Source organism: Podarcis cretensis, assembly GCF_951804945.1.
Source record: "Podarcis cretensis genome assembly, chromosome: 5".
In the NCBI taxonomy this organism is placed as follows: domain Eukaryota; kingdom Metazoa; phylum Chordata; class Lepidosauria; order Squamata; family Lacertidae; genus Podarcis; species Podarcis cretensis.
Genome location: NC_137174.1, coordinates 60,535,247 through 60,558,890, shown reverse-complemented (window position 1 = coordinate 60,558,890; position 23,644 = coordinate 60,535,247). Strand labels below are relative to the sequence as shown.

The 23,644-nt window shown below is 42.2% G+C and overlaps 2 protein-coding genes across 9 annotated transcripts in view; one reads left to right on the top strand and one right to left on the bottom strand.

The window, feature by feature from the left end:
- The window catches only part of ARHGEF4 (Rho guanine nucleotide exchange factor 4), a 157,096-nt gene extending 137,990 nt beyond the window's left edge, over positions 1-19,106 (bottom strand). Inside the window, exons 1-2 of one of the 2 annotated variants that reach the window (XM_079978668.1) lie at positions 18,750-19,106; positions 15,658-15,693 (exon numbers count right to left, since the gene is read on the bottom strand). In XM_079978668.1, the coding sequence (XP_079834794.1) occupies positions 15,658-15,693; positions 18,750-18,962 (249 nt within the window). In that variant the 5' untranslated portion in view covers positions 18,963-19,106. Of the gene's footprint in view, positions 1-2,059; positions 2,217-15,657; positions 15,694-18,749 lie in introns of those variants that run through there. The other variant, XM_079978669.1, reaches the window with a different exon arrangement.
- Positions 1-23,644, top strand: part of GPR148 (G protein-coupled receptor 148) — an 83,142-nt gene that overhangs the window by 25,509 nt on the left and 33,989 nt on the right. Inside the window, exon 3 of one of the 7 annotated variants that reach the window (XR_013839615.1) lies at positions 18,858-18,956. The exons of 4 other annotated variants lie outside the window; for them this stretch is intronic. The gene's annotated coding sequence lies outside the window, so the exon portion shown is untranslated. Of the gene's footprint in view, positions 1-6,106; positions 6,517-18,823; positions 18,957-23,644 lie in introns of those variants that run through there. 2 more of the 7 variants (XR_013839616.1, XR_013839617.1) reach the window with 2 other exon arrangements.

Sequence of the window (23,644 nt, the reverse complement as noted above, 5' to 3'; positions counted from 1 at the left end):
CTACAAATATAAAACGAGTGAGTAACTGGACTGCCCTTTGTGCTGGGATATATACACCACAGGCACAAACTGTTTCCCGTTTTGTGAGAGGGAGTGGTGATGCCGCAAGCTCAGGCACAGAAACCACTCAAACTGCCATACTGGATCTTTGAAGGGCCTCGGTCTCATGGAATTAATAGCACTGCTTTTAATGTAGATATTGCAGGTTATATGGTTTGTGGATCAGTTTTCCACTTGTTAGTGGACAAGGAAGCTCATGCCTTTTGCAGTGACATGAATATTAACAGATGCTGCCTTTCCCTTGCATGAAAAGCTGCCCTTGGTGAACATCTGCCTGTTCTTCTGCTCTCACTGACTCAGAGTCAGCAAGCTTTCAGGGGGGGAAAGTGGCAACCCTGTTTGTGGAACCTGCTGAAAAACTGACTAATTTTAACACACATCCAGTGAAGCAGCCATTGTAGGAAATGCAAACTGCAGACAGCCAGGTTCTCCTGGAACTGCATCTGTCCTAGCTGTTTTGAACATTTGCACCAAGTATACTTTATAGTCTGCACCCCCACCCTTTCATATGAAGGTTTGTTTCACGACAAGCTGTCCTAGTTAAAAACTTCTTTTTTGTTGTTGCTCTTTCTTAAAAGTACACTTTGCGTGCTACCTTTGACATTTCACATGTTATCTTTGTTGGATGTGCACGTAAGATCGTCCTGTGAATGTAAAAACTGTAACATGTAAATACCCCTATCAAAAAGGCAGGGGTGCTTGTGGCTCTCATTCAAAGTAAGAAATCCAAGTGTGCATTCAATAATGTGTAGAATTGTCCAAATATTATTTGCTATCAGCCTAAGGGCATATCTGTGCACTCCAATCAACACAACAAGCTCTGAACCAGTTTCCCAGAGGGTGCATTTGCCAGTGCTGTGGTTGTGCACTTGCAAAATATCAGTGCTTCACACCCTTGAATACTTGTCTGAACTATTGTTGTGCCTTTCTGTTCTGTAAATACAAGGGATTGTAAAGAGAGATAGGAGAGCAAAGGTACAATAGCAGAAATTCCTCCACTCTACTGTAAAGTTTGTCTGGCTACTTGGATGCTTGGCACCGTGGCTAAATTCCCTGTTTAACCTGGCAGAAATCCATTTTCAGCAAATTTGAACAGTATCCTATATTAGTTACAGTTTCACGCTACAGCTGAAATTGTACACTCTGCACTCTGCGTGGCGCTTTTTTAATTTTTCAGAGCAGGTGAAATACCATTTGCAGATTTATCTGTAAATGAATGGGATTTGTCACGGAGAACGAAGGCTGCACACTAATTGGAAGGTAAATTCCATGGAACCTGGAGGGACTTGCACCGTAGGATCAGGCTACAAGGCATGTCAACGAAGTCAACTTGGAGCTTGTGATTAAATATCACTTTCTCCACAAGCCATGGTTTTTGCCATCTACCGTAAAAGAGGATCTACTTGACTTGCACCAGTTCACTCTCAGGCACAAAATGCTTGATTACCCCCCTGGAGAATCAGAATGCGAAGGAAGAGCAGGAAAAAGGTCACACTCTTGATAAAATTCAGACATGAAGTATCACCCCAATACTGAATTCCTTGTATCTCCAAAGCTATTTTATAATAATGCACAACTCTGGGGTCCACAGAGACAGACATACTTTTGTTCTGAAGTTTACTTGCATTTGCTTAAAATACAAGGGAGAAGTCTCAAGTAAGCACAAAAGTAATGAATTGCAGTGGAATGAATCACTAGCACAATGAATCACTCAGCCTGATTAAATGTTCTGCCAGCTATTCTCCGTCTTCACTCTCTGGAGGAACAAAGTTTAATTTTAAACAAAATCACATAGTTTTATTTGCCATAAAAACCAGATGTGGTATAAATATAAGTATATCTATCTATCGTTAACTCATGCAGCAGATAACCAGTTTCCAGAATCGTATCTAATAATGAATTGAGCTCACACACACAGTGTGCTTCGTTCCAGTCCCCCTGGAAATCAAGTTTTCTTTTACCTTGAAACACACTTAGAAAAAGTTTTAAAACTTCTTACCTTGAAGAAGCTCCGGAGAAAATACATTATGCTTAGCATTTTTGGAAAAAGGAATAAGGAGCTGTTCAACCTTTAGAATATCCAAGGCCTGTGTGAATTCCTACACCCCTGCTGTGTCTTTAGTTACATGCTTTCTTGTTGCTATTTTGGACAGACTTAGTACAAGAGAATCATATGAGGCATGCCAGGAGCTTATGCTAAGGAGTTGCATAACAATTAGGGCTTATCTGCGCTGGCTGTACAGTGCAAACAGGTTTGTTCACAGTTTGCTGGCCCCGGAGCATTTCTACTGGGCATGCTCAGAACGATAACCATTGTGTTTGCTAAATGTATAATACGAAGGACCATTTGTGAGCTCATCCAAAGGAGCTGGTAGCCAATGAGACTCAAAGGGAAAGTACATGGTCATTTACATCCTGTCCTTCTCTGCTCTCCCCCCCCCCCTTTTGTTTTGTTTGCCAAGAGTTACCTCAATCAATGGGTATTTAACTCTTCATTTCACTCCTCCTCACTTTAGCCCTTAGCTCAGGGCAAAGAACAGCCGCTGTAAAATGCAGACGCTGAAACCTCATTAAAATCTAGGCAGAAATATACCACTTTAACATCTCCGCTACCTGTTTCTAAGTACAAAAAGCCTGCATTTATATCCCACCCTTACTCCAAGCAGCTACATGTGACGTACATGGTCCCGTCTCCCCACATTTTATCCTCACAACACCCTTGTGAGGTAAGGTTAGGCTGACTGAGAGAGAGACTACATTCAAGGTCACCCGGTGAGCAGGGCTGGCCCTATCATTTGGCAGAGTGAAGCAGCTGCCTCAAGTGGCAGATGCTGGAGGGGAACAGTACAGAGGTGTTGGACAACAGAGTTGTGCATGCTACACAGTATTACTTCCAGTCGCTAACTTAGCCTGCTGCCCTCAGCGTGGTGGAGGATGTTGACCTATCCGTAGTGCTGAACTAAGATTTCCCTGCAATCAGCCTCAGTATACAGAATGAGAAGGTGTCCCTGCCGCCTCAGCTCCCAATGCTAGGTTGTGTGGAAGTGCTCATGAAGCGGCAGCAGCAGCAGGTTCTGGCTGCTGCCGCCATCACTTCTCTGCCAGGGGCAGGCAGGGTGCCCACAGGGATGCCACGTCTTGGCATTCCAAGGCAGCTGCCTCAGCCTTCCTCATAGGCCCTTCCCATTCCTGGGATTGTCTGCATCGGTTTTCAATCAGACACACCCCGAGGTAATGTAGAATCGATCTTCAATGAGCTTTTCTTTTCAGAATGAAACCAGATTCTGAAGGAGAATTTTTCAGGGGCAAAAATATAAGCATTAGATCTTGATTGACTATGTAGAAAAAAACCCCGATCTCCATTTATTCTAGAAGAAAATGCAATGTGTCCACAGACCTGGATTTCAAATCCCAGGTCAGTCACTGGGTGGCTTTGGGCAACTTATTGCTGAATCACTTTCTTAGGAGTCAAGCAAGTAAGAATACTTCATTTGAACTAATAAATAAACTACAGAAAATGCAAGAGCTGATTGTTTCCTCCAGATGGGACTTCCTCTCAGCCAGTTCCTCTATGAGTCTGCTTTTCTGCTATGCCAATCTGCAGCCCGTTACCTGGATGCAGACAGGCTGACAAGGAGAGCAACCCCTGGGATTAATCCTGTAGTACAGCTATTACTCAGCCCCCTTCTCCATATGTGACCTTCCTCACAAAGCTATTATGAGGGTAAATGAATTAAGGATTGTATTTAAATAGGTCATTGAACATGTCTCCCCAGAGTTTGAGGGATTAAGTGTTCTATAAATCAAAGTAAATTAGTAAATCGGGGTTATCTGCTCTGCACCATAGGGGACTTCTTAACCAAGGAATTGCTCAAATCATTCCTTAAAAGTTGGAGCCAAAGAAAAATGAATTAATTATTGCAGTGGCATTTTTAAAAAGCAACATGGTTCCAAGCAATGCATGCTAGTCCCATCCTGATATCATTACATGCAAGAGGAGGCTGTATACATGTGGCTGTCCATAAGGTCCTGCCATCTTTACCTATTGGGGTGATTGTCTGTTAGGAAATTGCCTTCTCCCAAATGGGTCGGTACTGACAAAGCTGGTTGCCATCAATCAGAAGCGTAGGAACGTTACAAATGCACTGCATCGTCTTGGGAGCACAGTTTCAGTTCTTATGGAGATCATGCAGCAAGCAGAAGATGGAGCAGACTTGTCTCCATTGCTCCACTAAAACCAATGGTGAAAATTGCAAGAGAGCATATTTCAGTTTAGGAAAAACTTCCTGATGGTAATAGGTGTTCAAGAGTGGAGCAGGATGGTTCAGGAGTGGTGGGCTCTCCTTCACAGGAGATATTTAAGCAGAGGCTGAATGGTTATCTGTCAAGGATGCATAGTGGTATCTTGCAATGCAGATCCTGTTATTAAGCATGTATTAAGCATTTGGAATAGATGGTTTTGTCTTAATTACTGCATTGCATTAATTAATTACTGCATTGCATTTGTAACCCATCTTTCTTCCAAGGAGCCTAGTGTGATGTACATGACTCTCTTCTTCCCCGTTTTATCCTCACAACAACTCTGTGAGGTAGGTTAGGCTGAGGCACTGTTACTGGCCCAAGGTCATGAAGAAATTTTATGATCTCCAACCACAAGTCTTGAAGGTGGTCCAGCAACACTTCCTTGCGTGCATGCTAGTTCTCTTGCATAGCAGAGTGACGATTGCAGAGCTTCACTGAAAGGATGAAGTTGTGCACAGCCGATGGCAATTAAACCCTCACGGAAGCAGCAAAGCTCAGCCAAGCATTGTTTACTCGAAAGGCATTGACAGTCGTGTCAGTAGAAGACTATTTACAACTTTACTACCACACAGATAGTAAGGCACACTTCAGGCCTACATGCTGCCTACATACAGCTCAGTAGTCTCTCCCCTGCAGGAATTGCACAAGTCCGCAGATAAGTGCTCCACAGCTATTTATAAGTGCTGTAGAGTAAACAAACTTGCACCTTGATGCTTCAAGAATCTTCAAGAATCTACTCACAGTTTTTGGAAACGAATGGCTCTTTCTCACTTACTCTTAACAGGTCACCCAGTGAATTTCATGGCTAGGTGAGGATTTGAACCCTGGTCTCCCAGGTACTAATCCAACACTCTTAATTACTATGCCACACTGGCAAGATCTCCAAGGTCCCTTCCACTACTACATTCTAGGTTGGGTGTTTTGTTTTGGTTTTGCACAATTAACAAAAACAGACACTGAATAAAGAAATGGAGATAGATGAAACATAATTGGTTCCTAGTGAGCTACTAAACCATTAAGCCCTGTATCTTTAACCTATTGTGCCATTCATTCAAACAAGATGGCATTTAAGATTCTGCCAAAGTGACTAGAGACTGGCAGACGTTCTTTAAAGAGTGAAAAATGTCAGCTTCCTTTGCACAGTTACAGGGAGATAGGTTCCAGGACTCAGCCCTGTCAATCTTCAATCTCTCTACTCCAATAGTTTCGAAACATTTTTGTCTACTCCAATAGTTCCCAAACATGGACCACTTGAAAATTGCTGACTTTTGTGCCCATTGTAGCAACTGTAATGCCCTGTGTTTGATGCTGTGGAATTTTTGAGGACCAATTTTTCAGCTGTTGTAGACCACCTGAATGAAGCTCATAAACCACTGTTGGTACATGAACCACAGTTTGAGAAGCTCTGATCTACATTGACTGGCAGCCAGCAACAGCTGTGTAGAATCTTTGGCTGAAGTATTTCAATCACCTGGTGTCTAATCCTTTCTTTAAAAAAAAAAGGGTGTGCACAAGCTGGGGAATGAACTCAGGGCCTTCTACATGCAAAAGTTCTTATTTTCATTCACATAGTGCCATAGGATTGTTGTGAAATGTGTGGATCCCTATGGCTCACCTTCTCTCTTTGCATGGGTTTCCCTCCATCAGTGTTCATGGATCAGCACTGCAAACCAAATACTGCCACATAATGATCTATGAATGTGTAGCTTTAAATATTCCACATCTCTCTATCTGCTTCTTTCAGAGGACAGAAATGCGCTAACGAATGCACACACCTTTTCCATAAGAGTCTTGTGGGACCAGTAAGAGGAGGACTTGGGAGCGAGCTTTCTCAAGTGTAAGGAAAAGAAGGGCCAGCTGCCAACTATGACAAAAATCGCTCTCAAAAGGTTCTGAAAGGCTTGAGACTTCATGTTTCCAAGGGAACACCACCAAGCAGAGAATCATTAAGCAGCCATTATCTTATTTCACAGATAAATCAGAGGCCAGCTCTTGTCTAAAACAGAGTGCTTGAAAACAGCAACCCCAAAGGAGTATGAATTAGCTTGTGCAGAGAGATTGTCACAGTTTGAAACAAAAATCATAAAACTGAAATGTAGGGGTAACCTCATGTGAATTTCAGTGGGTAAAATGCTGAATAAAGAGCTCATGGAAGGAAAACTTCTGGGAACCTTCTCTCTGGCACAGAAAATGATTCTGAAAGGGCATAATGAATGGGAGGGTAGGAACCATTTGCCATTCCAGAGAGGGACACAGAATGACCTTTCGTTTGTGCACAAAGAGATTGTCCCCTTTCACATGTATATATTCCACTTCACAAATATTCATTTTCTATTAAATCAGTACTCACACTCCAAAAAGAACTTCTAATCAAAACCAGGACATTTTAACTGAAACTCGAACCCAAGAATTAAAAAACAGTTTCTCATTTTAGTGGGAGGAGCAGAGACCCAAATGTTTATCCTATACTAAAGGTTAGTTCCTTAGCTTTGCAGATAGATGCAAGGAAAGGATCTACTGGCTGGAAAAGATAATATGGATACTGTATTTCAATTGTGAATCTGTCTGTCTGTTTGTTTGTTTGTTTTTGTTTGCACTGTCTGATCCTGAAAATATTTTTTTTTTAAGATTATTTGAAATAGGCAATGAAAAACTAAAAGAAAGGAAAGTGGGATAGTGATTTGTCACAAATTCCAGCCCAAAAAGAAATACATTACATTATTAATTCTGAAAGATTGTCAGTCCCAGTTTTTTGAGACACCCCCTCCCCCAGAGCAGGGGTGGGGAACTGGATCTGGTCAGCTAGCCAGATCTTTATCTCCCCCACCTCCCATGGGCCATGTTAGGCAGATGGTCAGGACCAACCACCTGCCAATCACTTGACAGCACAGTGATGTTGCATGACCCATTTTCACTCTGTGCACTGTGCACCACCCTCTTCAGCACCACCAGTCGGCTGATCATCAACACTTGTGGAGATCCATGTGCTGCCCTTTGAAATCCTGATCATCAGCTATTTGCAGGCACCACTGATTCACTGATCTTCAAGAGCTGCAAAGAGCTACAGAAGCCTTCAAATTCCCTTTTTGGCTCAGCTGTAACTTTGCTGTTCAATTTGAGCCCTGTTTAAGCCTAAGCTCTGATCTGTTCTTTCTTTCCTTCTTGGTCATTCTTTGGTCCTGCTGTCTCCTAGCTTGTCCTCCAGTCCTGCCTTGCTCTTCAGTCCTGACATTTGTCTTGCTCCCCAACCCCATTACCTGGTTTGTCCTTCAGCCCTCACCTGCTCTTTGGCCCTGACTACCAGTTTACTTCTTGATACGTATCCTGTGCCTCTCACCAGGCATTGGGAAGGAATTTGTTCGGTCTGTTTTCTGCTGTGGACCTACACTCCCAAACTAGTTTCACAAATAGGTGTATTCTTACAGATGCTTTCCCCAAGTATATGCCTTTCTGTACACATTATTTGACTGAACTGACTAGCAAAATTCGGAGAAGTTCAGATTTCAAAGGATGACTGTGTTTTGGTTCTTGTAGTCTTTCAGAAAGTGTTGATTTCATGGGAACTGAAATGAATTTAGATGTGAACTGAATTAATTTCCTGTCCATCCCCACTCTTGGCTCACCTCAGAATTCTGCCCACAGTCCAGCCTTGGCGCTGCCTGTCATAACCCCTTATCTTTCTCCAGTGCCCATCCTCTGTGGAATCTTTGGACTTTGTTGTCAACCTCTCAATAATATCCTTAATAGAACTGCGTAACATGTTTCTGTCCTCTTGAGCAATGGACAGTGGGAGGGAAGCGCCGTACTGAAATCCTAACAACAAGTTAGACACAAGCTAGTCATTCCCAGCAGCTCTTCAATGAGCTTTTCATTAGATGGAACTTCCCATCAGACTATTATGGGAGACCCAAGTTTACCAAACAGCTAATCCTTGGTAATGAAAGGTTTCCAACAAAAAACTTTCTTTCCAGGGAGGCTGGGCACTTCAACGTTGCCAAGCAGTGCCTAGGGAAAGTGCCAGCCGCCAGCTCATATTCTGATCACAAAATGCCAAAATCTTCAGTTGGCTATGGAAAAACATGCATTTGCTATATACACCCACACTAGGGTCTTTGGCATTTTCCTTCGTTTTCTTTAATGGCACTGATGCAGAGGCTGAAGATTATTGTTATACCATGCCCCTACATTTGCCTATTAACTTTCAGGTCTATTCAGGGATAATCCCAAGCATTGCTTTATATTGTTAGCCAGCCCAAAGTGGTGGAGAAATGTCAGGTTGCGCCCTTTCACTGGATCTGTGCCATCTACTGTCTATTGCCGGGCAACTGTAACTGCACTTTCTGCTCACCATTCATTGCTTTGTTTCAAGTTAGTTTTTAACAGACCAGGCATTGGCTACTGTGAGTTAAAAGGGTCTGTTCTGGCAGTGCTTTATCTGCAAGTACGTATTTGAACCAACTCACTCTCAAATATTTTAGACATGTTTTCTTTCTAAGTCTCACTCATAAAAGATAGTCAATGCCAAAATTCTTTTTTTCTTGGGTGGGAGATATTTCACACACACACCCCACTCACATTCAGTGATATGCTCTTAAATCAACAAGGCTGGAGGATGAGATGCTCTAGGCATCTGGTGTCACATGGTAACCCTTGAATTTCTTGTTTTGTTCTGAGCAGAAGAGAGGAGGAGGGGAGAAAAACAACCCTCTTCATTTCCTAGTACAGTGGTACCTTGGATTACAGATGCTTCAGGTTACAGACGCTTCAGGTTACAGACTCATCTAACCCAGAAATAGTACCTCAGGTTAAGAACTTTGCTTCAGGATGAGAACAGAAATCACGCAGTGGCAGCAGCTGGAGGCCCCATTAGCTAAAGTGGTACCTCAGGTTAAGAACAGTTTCTTTTATATATATATATAAATATTTATTAGAGTTTTTAAATACAAATGCAAAAATCAACAATATAACATATATCATGACATATTTTCAAAACCTCTTGGACTCCCTCACATCTCCCGCTCCCACTTACATCGTCTTAACTTTTAACCAGCAAATTATCATCTTGTTTATATTCCTAGGTCCCATTCTTTTAAACATAATCTATTCGTTCTCCAAATGGTTTATATTTACCTTGATTAGCTTATCGTCCTGATTCCATCTAATTTAGTGGTGGTCAATTATTTATGATCTAGCATCCTTCTTAACATTCAACCAAATTACAATACTTTTTTAAATAAATCTTAAATTTCTTCCAGTCTTCTTCAACTATCTCTTCTCCCAGGTCTCGGATTCTGCCAGTCATCTCGGCTAGTTCCATATAGTCTATCAGCTGCATCTGCCAATCTTCCAGTGTGGGTAAATCTTGGGTTTTCCAATGCTTAGCGATGAGTATCCTTGCTGCAGGTTAAGAACAGTTTCAGTTCTTAACCCGAGGTACCACTGCACATTCAACCAAAGAGTGTGGGTTCAGCTAGTGTGAAATAGTATTAGGGGGTGGGGTGGGTTTTTTGCATGATATCACCTGTAGGAGCTTCGTGCAGTTCAGAACCTCTCTGCAGGCCAGTAAGTCATGACATTGGGGGCATTGACTACCATAGAAGGGAGACATGAGTAGAATGTGACTGCAGGCCAGTACCTCTAGACCCGCCCAGGTCAACATGCAACTCCTTATGGCTGTTCTCACGTTCTGTTGCTACTTCTGAAGTGGGGAGTTTCCTCTGATGGAAGGTCCATAGCTTCTGTTCTGCATGCAGAAAGCCTCAGGTTCTATCCCTAGCATTGCCAGGCGGGACTGAGACTGCACCCTGCCTGAAACCCCCAAGAGCCATGGACAAATGGTCCGGCTTGAGCTAAACGCATAGGCCTGAGCCCCCCTTTTAACATATTTGCCCTGTACACGTGGTTACTGCTTGAAGAAGCCTAGGATTCTGGCAATGGTTGATAAATGAAAACAACAAGACTTTAGCTGTGTACACACACAACTCTTTACTGTGCACCAAGCGCAGTCCCACCACTAGTTTAGGAAGGGGTTTACACACAACATTGGTCACAATCCAATGTCGGCTGTTGTTCTTAAACAAAATAATGATTTATTCTGTGAATCGCCCTGAGATCTTGTGATGAGGGGCAGTATTTGAATTTAATAAACAAACACCATTTTGATGCATTTCCACCACAAAGCAACTTTGAAAAAGAATGGCCTAGTTGAGTTTTAAATGTGTACACAGCCTTAGCTCATGGTGAAACCCAAGAAGAAAAAGGAAGAGGATGCTCAAAAATAGCAGCAAACTCTCTAGCTTGAGAAGAAAGAGAAATAGCAACATTCTTGGTGGACAAGCAAACAAACCAGAAGGGACGGGGTAAGAAAAGATTAGAGGGTAAATATGACCTTGTGTCTTTGAAATATTTAACATAAGGGAGTGAGCAAACAACCATAAGGAAAGAGCAAGGAGACAAGATGAAAGGTTAACAATTGAGGGTATTAGAAATAAAAAGGCAATGACAATTAAAACCAAAAGACCAAATAAGAGAACCTAAAGGTCAAAGATTTCTTTTTCTTTTTTTAAGAAATAAAAAGGGCCTAAGAGACACGCTTTTACTGAAAGAGCTATGAATTAACACACAATGGCTTGGATCCATATTTCACTCCTACCAGTGGGAGGAGGGAGGCAACTTTTGCAGAATCCCTCTTTCCCCTCAAGTTCCTTGTGCCCTCCAAAAATCTCATCCGGAGGGTTGAGAGACTCCCCTGAACAGCATGGAAGGTGGCAATGGGGTCTGCAGGGGCAGGCAGAAATCAGCAAAAGTCACCTTGTTCTCCACCGCCAATGGGATCTCTCTACTGGATCAAAAACCTTCCACTGATAGAAGCAACTTTCCCATTTACAGAAGACAAAGTTTGGATCCATCCCAATAAGTACAGCTAGGTCACTCCCAGATGACCTGTATAATGAGCATTCATCTTGATTTGCATGCACAAAATTTGCAGGGAGGTCAGACGACTTTGGCAATTTATTGAACATTAATTCTGATTCATTTGTGGGAAGGTAAAACGTTGCATCAAGCATTATCCATAACATCTGGAATAATTCCCCATCCATTTCCTTTTTCACACCCACACCCACAGTTTTGGAGGGAAGTGGGTTTGATATGCAAGAGCACCAAATAGAACAACTTGAATTTGCCAGTAGTTGACTGAGTCCCACCTAAAAATAATAATAGTCTGGAAGTGCCTCTTGATTCTAGATCTCTTTGGGCCTTCAGCCTGATGACATGAGGGTCCTTCCTCATCCACGCCTGATCTTCAGGCACACATGAAGATAGCAGTGGGGATGTGGAACAACAATTGCATGTTGCTGTGACTTTTATCTCACCATAAACAAATCTGACTAAACGTTGAATAAAGAGTTGATGTCATATAGCCTCCCCCTAATTTTTGTGCAAACAAATCAGGATGAATCCTTAGTAAAATACTTGTTAAAAATATCTGGAAAGATCTATGGCTCTCTGTTTTATGCATTCCAATCTACTAGTCAAGGGTAAGCAAAAGACAGATTTGACAGTACATGTCACAGGCCACTGAAATCCAACTTTTTAGGCAGTGCTCTTTGTATTTCAGCAAAGAATACAGGAGTTAAGCCTATGTTTGTGTACATACTTGTTCGTATTTGTCCAGCTTGCTGATGAAATAGGAAATGTTTACATAATGAAAATAAATCATTTTAGATGCAATGACAGTCTTGACTACTGAAATTAGTAACAATACTGGATGAACCAGTTGTGCTTGAAACATAACATTCTTTGTACTTGGGAGGTAACTTTTTTGTTATCTTAAAATATAATCTAAGGGTGATATTGGTGGTATTCAACTTAGTTTTACACATGGTAGGTTCACCAAAATTAATAAACATAACTAAGTTGTGTCCATTAATTTCAGTAGGTTTACTCTGAACAAAATTAGTTGAATACCACTCTAAGCACTCAAAATAAATTCTATTAAAATTCTCAGAACTGATTGTCATCTACACTTGTATACAGTTGGACTCCACTTTGAATCAAGATAGCAAACATTTCAAAATTGCACTGATTTTACCCACTGATTTCAAAACTGTGCTGATCTTTGGTTTCTTAGAATTTCCAAGCAATGCCAGATTTGAGACTGCTAGTATAAAATCAGCAAATCTGCAGAGTATTCAAGAACATTAGGCATTTCACATGGTGTCTCCCCCAAAAACCTGCGGCTTCAAAGCCAAGAATGTTTCTTCTGATGATGTGTGCTTTTATTGGCCACCAGAGGGCAATCTGTTCATATTTTTAACCAGAGCAATCATGTTGCTAAATATGCAGAACAGAGTTTGTTTTAATAATGAGCGTGAGTGTGTCCACTGGATAACATAATTTATCCTGGATGCCGGAAAAGAAAATAAACTGCCACAATTGGCACCAGTTAAAATTGGATGCTGTGCATTAAACTTATTTTGTTCCTGCATGGTGAAACCATGAAAGTAACGAGGCACACAAACGCAAACAAATATTTCCCTTACTTTTTGGATAGGCATAAATCATTCTGAAAAACTTTGGGGAGTTGGAACAGCAGGTTTTAGTAAAGTTCAAGAAAAGAGTGGTCTTTGGCTGTTTTTACCAAGAGAGAACCAAGAAGGTTCCAAAGCAACCTGCTGGGATAGCTCAGTTGGTAGAGCATGAGACTCTTAATCTTAGGGTTGTGGGTTCAAGCCCCACAATGGGCAAGAGATTCCTGCGTTGCAGGGGGTTGGTCTAGATGACCCTTGTGGTCCCTTCCAATTCTACGATTCTGTTATTCAACTCATCTTAAATAAAGCTCTGCTTCCATGTAATTTGGAATTACAGAATGTGGCCCCTCTGGTGTCTGACTGTGGAGAAAGACAGCATGTACTGTTCGCTATAGAAATAGTATAAAATGAATGGATTTCTATAGGTTTTTTAAACGTGGATTTTTATTGTTTTTAACTTGTTACACAATAAAAAAAAGTATCTAGATGTGATGGACAATAAATCTGCTTGCTGCTATTGAATGAGCAGAGCACTTTAAGCAGCTTAGTTCAGAGCATTTTATTTTACAGGTTCTGGTGCCAGGCCACTGTGCAAATTGCTGACCAATCCTTCTTAGAAGCCTGCAGTGCTGCTAAACAATGAAAGCAGGAGCACAGAAGCAGAACACTTTCAAGGAAAGGGCATGCTGAATGAGCTGGATTTAACAAACAAAAACCCATCAGCATCCTCTTCCCTTGCCCTTTTGACTTGCAAACAGCACCTTGACAGTGGCATGAAAAGTAACTACGTTATATATGTTCTAACATAGTTGAAGCATATTGTTTGAAAGGCATTTGTCAGTAAAGGACAGTTTCTAATGTTTAGTTGGGATCCAATCTCCAGTAGTTAACAAAGAGGTACAGCTATCAGCAATTTATTATCTCAGAATAGGTTTCAGTAAATCTGTTCTGTCAAAGGATGATATTCCATTCTCTCAGTGCAACGTCTGAAACAAAGAACTCACACAATAGTTTGAATGCAACCATAAACTGAAAAATTCTGAATGTATTTTGACTGTCTTCTTCTTCCATGGTCATCATTAAAAACTTGTCCTCCCAAATCAAAAGTGAAATCTTCTAAGTCGGACATTCAGAGAAAGTCACATCTTTTAATCCATTGAGCTTGACTACATGGAAGCTCCCACACCACTAAATTAACATATGAATTGAGATCAAGACACAGTGTGAACTGATTGTGATTTAAATGTATAATTCTGGAAGTTTTAAAAAAAACGGCTCAGAAAGTTGCATTTGTGTCATTTGACATTGAGCTGGAAAGAAAGCCAAACGATTGCAACACTTTGTCATCAAAATTCATGGAATGAGACTTCAGGGGACAACAATACACACCATACGTTTAAAGCACAAAAGACTCTTGGGAACTGTAGTTTACCCCTCACACAAAGCTACAGTTCCCAGAACCCTTAACAAACTACAGATCCAAGGATTCTTTGGTGGAAGCCACATGCCTTAAATCTACAGTGTGGCTTTGTCTCCTGGTTTGTCCTTCTACCAACTCATCATTCCAAAGCACGCTTGTTCCCTTCTCTTTAATTTAAGGAGGCACCACAAGGACGAAGGGGGTGCAATAGATAAGGTGCACCCCATATTCCATTATCTCTTCATTCCTCATTTTCCAGAACACAGTTCCATCAGCTACACTGACCTTTACTGTTAGAATTAGGGGGGCTAGGGTTTTCCCTGCTTTTTATTTATTTTTTTCTGTGTGGAAGGTGAGGATGAGTATTTTGCATTCAGGATGGGTTTACTCCCCCTCCACCCCTCCTTTTCCATACCATTCCCTGACCTCAATGGGTGGGTGTTGAATGGGTTGTTGGGGGGGGGAGGTTTCTGTCAGTTTTGTATTCCTGCTGGATACAAAAGGGAGGCCTTGTGGGGAGGGTCGTCTGTGTGCGTACATGTGCAGTTAGGCGTGTGGTTAGGGAGGAAAAGAGTGAAGAATGAAAAATGCACAGTGAGCAACTTACAGAGATAATCAATGGCTGCATAATGAGCAGCCTACTCCTTTGAATATTGATTAGTCCGTTCTGGCAAGAATCTGCTCTGGGGAGGTCGGCACTCTTGCCAACTGCTTTGTGTGAAGACAAGGGAGGGAAAGGATGTAAAGTCCAAATATCTTGTTGTTGTTTTAATTGGGGAGGGATGTTTAGAGCCAATGTTATGCAGGAATGGAGGGAAGCTCAGCTGCAACAGTGATAGAGACATTCCATGGTAATATATCTGTTCACATATTTTAAAATTGACATTGTTTTTGTTATTGATGTCAAACTTCAGTAGAAACAGAACCCAAGAAGTTGGAATTAAGATATGCGGTTGACATCTTTGAAATTTGGAAATCTTACGGAATGTTCTTCTTGTGAAATATTAGGTTGCACAATAGCTTTGTTTCTACACCAGTGGCTGTGTGTGTGTGTGTGTGTGTGTGTGTGTGTGTAAGTGTAAACTATATTCAGAATGAACTGGTAATTATAGAATCTTCTTTATATATTGTCTATACTATAATTATATACTTCACTGTTTCAATAAAAAGAAAATCTAACTTTCTTATTTAGTGCATGTACAAACCCAGAATTGTTTTAAATTAAGCTCATTTGCCCTAAGACTTTTCAGATGAAACTTTTTGTTAGTTGTCCACAAGAATGGGTTGGGAGTTTGTTAATGAAGAAGCATCTGGTGGCATTTTATAATTGATATCAAATCCTACCTTTTGAGAGGCTGAGCATCTTTTCTCCAAAGCTCTCTGCAAAGGAAAGACAAATAGCAAAAGTTAGGGTGGCCAGGAAAGGGGCAGGGGAAGGGGGAGGTAGGAAACTAGCAGCAAAGCAAACATCTACAAACACCCACCCAATTCATCCATGGTGCACTTTCCCTTCTGATGACTTCAGTGGAATCACCCCTGGGATAAATTTGGCTCTGTTTCTTTGCCAAAAGAGAACAACAGAAGGCTGCGAAAGGCAGCTGGTTTTGCATTTCTTTTCTTCAATGGCTCTGTTCATTCTAGTCTGATGATGGAGACTGTAAACAAAGGCCCTTCATGCAAGTTCATTGTGTTAGGCATAATTAGACAGTATAGTCTTCGTAGCTATACATGCCTGCAGTCACGTTGCAAGGGTTTGCTTCTCACTTAGGCTTTATCTTATAGGGTAGGAGGAAATTAGGGGGTGGGAGAGAGATAAAATAGAAGTTATGTTGTGTTCAGACTATAGGTTAATAACACTCCCTAATACTAAATTAGGTTAGGGTATGCCCCGCTCCCCTTCCTAAGGAGGCTACAAAATATTTTGCTGATCTTATTGGAAACAGGTCTATAGAATCATAGAACTGTAGAACTGAAGAGTTGACAGGGACCATGAGGGTCAGCTAGTCCAACCCCCCTGCAATGCAGAAATCTTTTGCCCAATGTGGAGCTTGAACCCACCATTCTGAGATGATGAGTCTCATGCTCTACGAAGTGAGCTATCCCAGGCCCAATACACAGCTAAGGCTCAAGATGCTTCCGGAAAAGGGCTTTATAGTGCAAATGGGTCACCCTTTTATCACAAAAGGGTCACTGGCAATAGTTTCTTTTGTTTTGTTAAAAAAACCTTCTTGGGCTTGCATTTTGATACAGATTATTTTGTGTGGATGCTGCAAAAAAACCTGCATACATGGGGAGCACCAATCCCACAATAAACCCTCACCTGAAAGCACCCAGTGTACAGGATGAATCCTTTAAAAGAGGCCCCATGGATACAGAGTACACATGTTCCACTGGGCCTCTTTTAAAATACTCACCCTGTATATAAAGCTTATCTTATTGGAAATAGGCCTTTACACGGTGAGGGCTATCTCCCTAGGAGTCTGAATTTCTGATAGCTGCTGGAGTACCACTGGTGGACAATGGTGGGGGCGGGGGCACGGTCCACGCTGGGTGCCATCCGGGACACTCAGCGCTCGCCACGCCCTGCAGGTGGTGTGCCACGCCCCCTGGGACACGCGCTAGCCACGCCCCCGGATGTATGCTGCTCCTGGTGCCAGAGCAGGTAGTTTCACCACTGTTGAGTACAGCACACTTTTTGAGCTTCCCGCTCCATTTGTCCTGCTTTGCCTTCTAATCTTGGTGCCATCTGTCCTGCTGCTCCTCTCCCCCACACTCCATGGTTGTGTGGCATACTCTGTAGACAGTGCCTCAGGCTGAAGAAGTGCCACAGAAAGAGAGCAGGACAGAAGAAGCCAGGGAGGGATGGCACCATGGGTCAGGCACAGGAGCTGGACATAGGCTGGGAGAAAGTGTGGGTGGAGATGCAGGAGCCAGGTGGTAATCTTTCCAATGAAATTTTAAATGATTGGGGATGCAGGAGGACCCTGAAGATTTAGCACACTTAGGAAGACAGTAGTGTTTCATTAAATCTGAGAAATACTGTCATCTGTCATTTTCTGACACTTGGATGGTCACAGAATGTCATTATCATACCCAGTGGACTTTCTCTTCTCTTATGGGTTTAGCCTGTTCATGGGGCACGGTCAACTTCTGTGCATAAGGATGTGGCCACATTGCAGGATCAGTGGTTGCATTTAAAGCACTTACATTTAAAGCACATGGCTTCCCCAAGGAATCCTGAGAACATGGTATTTTAAGAGTCCTGGGAATTGTAGCTCTGTGAGGAGCAAACTACAGTTCCCAGCATTCTTTGGGGGAAGTGATGACTGTTAAAGTGGTATGGATGTGTTTTAAATGTATGGTGTTGGTGTTACCACATTTCAAAGGACTAACAAACACTGCAAGTATCCGGAAGAACTAGCTTCCCCCCTTATCTTGAGTTCATCCCCATTCTTTTTTTGCAAGGAAGTTAAAAGGGAAAGGATGGAAGTTCGGAAGTTCAAATATTATGCTATATACAGTTTTATGCAGCTGTGAGTTATTATTTCCATATCTACTGAATTTCAGTGTTTTGAGGTTTTCCCTAAAACACAAATATCAGAATGTCCCAGAGGAGACTTTTAATAACATGTTAAAGTACCTCTTTCTTTCCTTTAACTATTTAAATATTCCTCTGTTGCTACAGATTTTAGAGGTTAGTTTCTTAGAGGTTACATCAGAGCTATTAAGACTTCACATTGTCTAAACTATATACAAGCTGGTTTTAAAAGTCAGGCCTAATATTGTCACATTCCAGGTCAACAGAAATCTCTGCAGTATTCAATATTCATGTGTTCTGTAACCCCGTCAGCAATTTAGGTGACTGCTTATCTGGGAGTAAGCCCCTTTGAACTCAATGGGACTTACATCTGAGTAGACATATGTAGGACTCCCCAGATAAGTACAAGGATAAAGTTGAAAAATACAAGGAATAGCTATTTTTTTCACTTGTTCTCTCATATCCCTAAATTCATTAATCTGTTTGGTAGAGAATGACATGTTTGTTTGTCTGTTTATAAAGTAATTATATACCCCATTTACAGTGGATAAAACCACAACACTTTACAATAATACAACAATCTATACAGCAAAAACCATAATAAAAAGTTACAATAGGAAATCAACTATTGTGGAAAGATGTTAGAAGTTTAGGTAGCGGCTATTATTTAGCACTGTGAGAGGGAGATCAAAAGCAGTGTTCCTTGGATGTTTTTCAGTTATTTAGCATGCCACACTTAAAGGCAACCATTTAAAGGCCTTTTAAGCATAGCAGCACCCTCCCTTCTTTTTAAAAATGCCTTTAAAAACGACCACTCAGCAGAGAGGGAGCAGGAATTACCTGCATTTCTAAAGTTAACTAGTAATGCTCCTCCAGCCTTCTGCAAGCAGCCTCTTACCTTACAGAGTTTCAAGATTAGCCAGCATGCCAGATATGCTGTCAGCGTAAACTTTGCCTCCATGTATCTCTCAGGTAAACAGGTAAGATACATTTGTACAAAATCCAGGTCATCACTGACACCGGCATCCGTGCCTCCAGCACTGGCACGAGCCTCCTCTTCTCGTCTCTGATTCGGTTCTCCTGATGCACTCAGAAGCTTGTTGAACTCCATCTTATCAAATATTTCTTCGCCTTGGACAAAGCCACAGGCAAGTCAGATCATCCTTTGTTGCAAGTCCGCAGTTAACTCTTCCTGGCCGCCAGGAAACTCAGCTGCTGCAGTCAGCCTGGAGTTGGGAGGATGCTGGAAAGAACTTCCTAGGACCGAACTGCCTTGGCTTGTTGCCTTTCTGTTATTGAACAAGCTCTTGCAAATGTGTGTTCAGCTACAAGATAAATATAGCACTGACTAGAGAGAGCCTTGTCATACTGCACAAGAATACTCCCATGGTTGCCAAGAGTGAGGAGAAAGATTCCATTTAGCCAAAGTGCAAGCCCCCCCCCCCCGAATCAGAGCTCTCTTGTTCATGTTAGGAAAGGGGGGAGTGAGTAAAAGGAAAAGCTATAATCTATGAAAACTTTTTTTGGCCAGTTTTGCTTCCTCAGACGAAGTTCCAGTTGTAGATAGAAACAAAGTTCTTGTGAGGGAGAGATACCGTGTTGGGGGTTCCCCCCCCCCTTCCAAACACAATAATTCATTGTTTGTGATTATTTCATATGCCAAACTTGTGAACACTAAAGATTTCAAAAGAATAAATGAAGTGTCCTCCGTGGAGTAAAGCCAAACTATTTTGGATTAATGAATGGCTCTTCTGCTTTGCTAACCCTGCTGTCTCCATCAGAGTTTTGTTTTTTGCTTTTTTGCTCAATTGTTTAAAGTGGTTCATGACATATCCAGACAGCATGCATTTGTCTGTTCAAGGCACACATACTTATACTCGATTGTTTGTACCAGTTATACATGAGTTTTACACGGTTGGGTCCTTTATTGTACCAATCCCTTATTGTGTCCATTGGAATCAGAAATGTACAGTTTCATACACATCTTTAAGATCAACTTCAATTTCACAGACTTTGCATTGTCAATGCATCATCTTGCTTAAATCATATTTATTGTCATTGCATTTCCTGCATCTAAAATTCAGATGTAAAACTCACATCCAAAAATGAATTCGTTTCAAGTTGGCTCCCACATGAACAACATTCACAAGTGATACATTCAAAGAGTAAAAGCCTTCTTTTATCACCGGCAGAAAATGTGCTTAGTGTCCCATCGTCTTCACCGGAGCGCTGCTGATGCACCAAGAAATAGCAACAGAGTTTACATTAAGCATGTCAATGCATGAGCCAGGTGTGTTGATTCAGAACCATCCTCACAAATCACACAGTACTATGATCCCCACTATTCCACAAGACAGTCATGGGCAACTGTGGCAGAATAGTCCCCATGTGGATCATCAGCATCATCTCAATCAACAGGATCCAGCTGTCTGAAATTTCTGGTTAGTGCTAAAGCATTACGTTTGCAAAGCTCTTATGTGGACATTGTCATAGCAATGGGCAAGACAAATAGTCCATTTTCCAGAAAAGTTTTTTTGTGAAAGCTAAAAGGACTAAAGCTCAGCATTAGAGCGCATCATTTGCATGTGAAAGTATCAGGTTCAACCTCTGGCATCTCCAGGTTAGGCTGGGAAGGATTGCTGTGCTTCACCCTGGATTGCTGCTACCTGTCATTATAGATAACACAGGGCTAGGTGGGCAAAATGTCTCACTTGTTATAATGCAGCTTCTTACCATTCACTTTCCATTCTCCTGTATGTCCGAATGGAAAGCAATGATCCCAACACGGAACAGCTGTGGGATCTTCAGAGTGGCACAGGTAATAAGGTGTATGGCTTAGGGGGAGAACACATATTTTGGATACAGAAGGTCCCAAGTTCAGTCCCAGCCATCACCATGTGAGGCTGGAAAAGGCTCCTGACTGAAACACTGGAGAGCTGCTGTTAGTCAGGGCAGACAGTGCTGGGCTGGATGGACCAACAGTCTGACTCTTCCAAATCCCCATCTTCTGCACAGCTGCAGGAAATACAATGACTCCAGGGCTGAATTGCTGACTTGTTTATTTATGACATTTATATATTACCCATTCAACTAAGTCTCCCAGGCGGTTAGCATCTTATCCCAACACCATGATGCAAAGCAGTAGATTTAATTCTCCCCTCGTTGTTAAGACACACACTCCAGGTAGTTCATGCCAATAGACTGATTGGATATGACCTCCATGCTAATAAATATCAGCTTGAAAACCTGCATGGAACTCTGGGACAAAGCTGTACAGCAGCCATTAATGTCAGAGCTCCTCGGTGATATATATAGAATACAAAGGAGAAGATCCAATTATAGGTGCCAGCAAATCTTTGATATTTTAATTCCCATTGGAGTGTTGCTTCTTACTCTTTCTTGGGGCTTCCCAATCAACTCCCTGTGGCTTAGTCCTCCCCCTTGCCTGAAGATACACAGTGGGGCTTGTCAGGATGATTTGGGGGAATGAGACAGTGTGGTGTAGGGGCTCACATCACTTGAGAGTTCACATGCCTATATAGCTGGATGACCATGGGTCACACAACTCTCAGCCTGACCATCTCACAGGTTGTTGCATGCCTTCCAAGTGTCCCGATTTTGCAGGGATAGTCCTGGAATTGCAAAAACCATCCTGACTTCTGATTTGATCCCAGAATGTCCCTATTTCCCCTGCCATTGACAAGCTTGAGGAGGAGGAGGAGGAAGAGGAACCAATGATAGTCCCAAGCGATGTTGATGGCAGTGGTTGCGCCTCTCCATGGCCACTGCTGCTGGCCTCCTCCCTTGGGCAGCTTGTAGCAGCTGCTGGAGCGCAGGTGAGGAGGAGGAGAGGCTGCCAGTGATGAGGTCCAGCCCCACGTGACATACCGGCCATGAGGGGCAGGCAAAGCGCAGGGCCGTCCTGAATGGGAAGAAAGAGGGAGCGTTTAGAGCTTTAAAGGTCAGCACGTGTGCGATGTTTAAATCCCTTTTGTGGCATTCTTTTTTTTTTTAATAATATTTATTAAAGATTTTCAAATATAACAGAAAAAGAAAAACATCCAAATTTAAAACCTTATTTTCATTAGCATCTTTCCAGGACTTCCCCTCCCCTCCCCCTCTTGTATTCCAATTCTTTCAAATAGATTCAACAAATTCTTACCCCAAATTTTAAAATTATTATCATTGGCCCAATTTTAAAAAAATATTTTCCCATCCCCTAAAATCGACCTGTTCCCTTCCACGAGTTCCCGTCTTTAATATGCAATACAGATTAAGATAAACAGAAAGATTAAAAAAAGAATAAAATGTAATTTAACACCCTTTGGATTCCAAATTTCCCTCCCCCCTTTCCCGGTTGCGTTCCCAATGTCCATCAATGTCTACTGTCATCCTGGAGCTCCCACATCTAAACCACAGTCCTTCACCAGTCCGCTTTGCCGTCTTTTTATTAGTCTTTGCCATCTTTTGGTCATCTTTGGTTTCACATGTCCAATCTTGGAAGGAGTCTATCTTCCAACTTTGTCCAGTTCTTGTTATTCTTATTGTTCTTGTTGTTCTCTCTCCTCCTCTTTTTTTTTTTTCCCCTGCTCTCCTGCACAAATGTTCTAATTCCAAAAAGCTTCTAATTCCTCTGCAGAGGCTTTGTTATTCAGGAACAAAACATTACGTCAAGCCCCTTCCATTCTTCAATAGATAAATCTATTGTCTCCTTTAGTGTGTAGACCTCTGTAGACAAAATAGTGTTCCATTTCTGCAGTTTCCCAGGCGATAAAAAGTCCTATTCAAATTCGATGCCAACGATACTTGTAGTGTCCCACAGCTCCTCTAGAGGGATTATAGTAACTCAGTTTCCTTCCCGATCACACCCAACAGTCAAAGTAACTTATTATTCCTTGTTTTAAACAATTTATATCCAATTTGTAACAAATGTGACCAGCAAAGTCCTCGTAACAAAGTTCTCTTTTTGTTCTTCCGCTTTGACAGCTCCTTTGACAGCTGTCAAAACCTCTATTTCTCCTCTCCCGGCGCTCTTTCAGATCGCTCCCGGGGTTTCCGGGGGGGGTTGCATTTTAATTCACATTCCACTTTTCTCCTCCAGCCCAGTCTTATAATTTTCCATCGCGAAGTTAATAACTTTATCAAAAAAAGGTTACACTCGATCTTAGTTGTCAAATCCTTTGCTTTAGCTCCTCTACAACAGGGGGGAGGCTGACTTCCTTTTTGCACCTCCCCCGCTCGCTCCGAATTTAAATAGAATTTTTCCCCTTTTTTAATCCAAGTTCCAATTACTCACGGGTTATTCTTTTAAAGACCAAATTTTCAATGGAAGAAGTCAGCGCTCTCCGTCGAATGGCATGCGGCTTCGCTCGGCAGGGGAAGCGGAGGACTCACAGCACCACCACCCCCCCGTCACCCGCTCCGCAGCCTTTAAAAAGGCTCCTTCGCGGGTCGGGGGGGCGCAAACGGTGCCCGCCGAGTCACCATGCCCATGGGTTTCAGCGCCCATGGTTTTTGAGGGTCCCCGTGTCGCCGCCGCGGTAGAACCCAGCCCCTGCCGAGCAGGCTCCCTCCGGAGCTCGGAGGGAGTCCGCCATTCGGCGATGGCGCCAACCCGGAAGTCCCCCTTTTGTGGCATTCTTAAGGGTACAGGAAGCCTCTCAGCACCTTCTCTGGACTTGGCGAACCTGTCTTAGAGACCTTGCTGGAAACGAGAGAGATGTGTAGCATCGTATTCCATTTCTGGGGAAACAGTCTTACGAGAATCTGAGAAAATGATCACAGACACGCCAA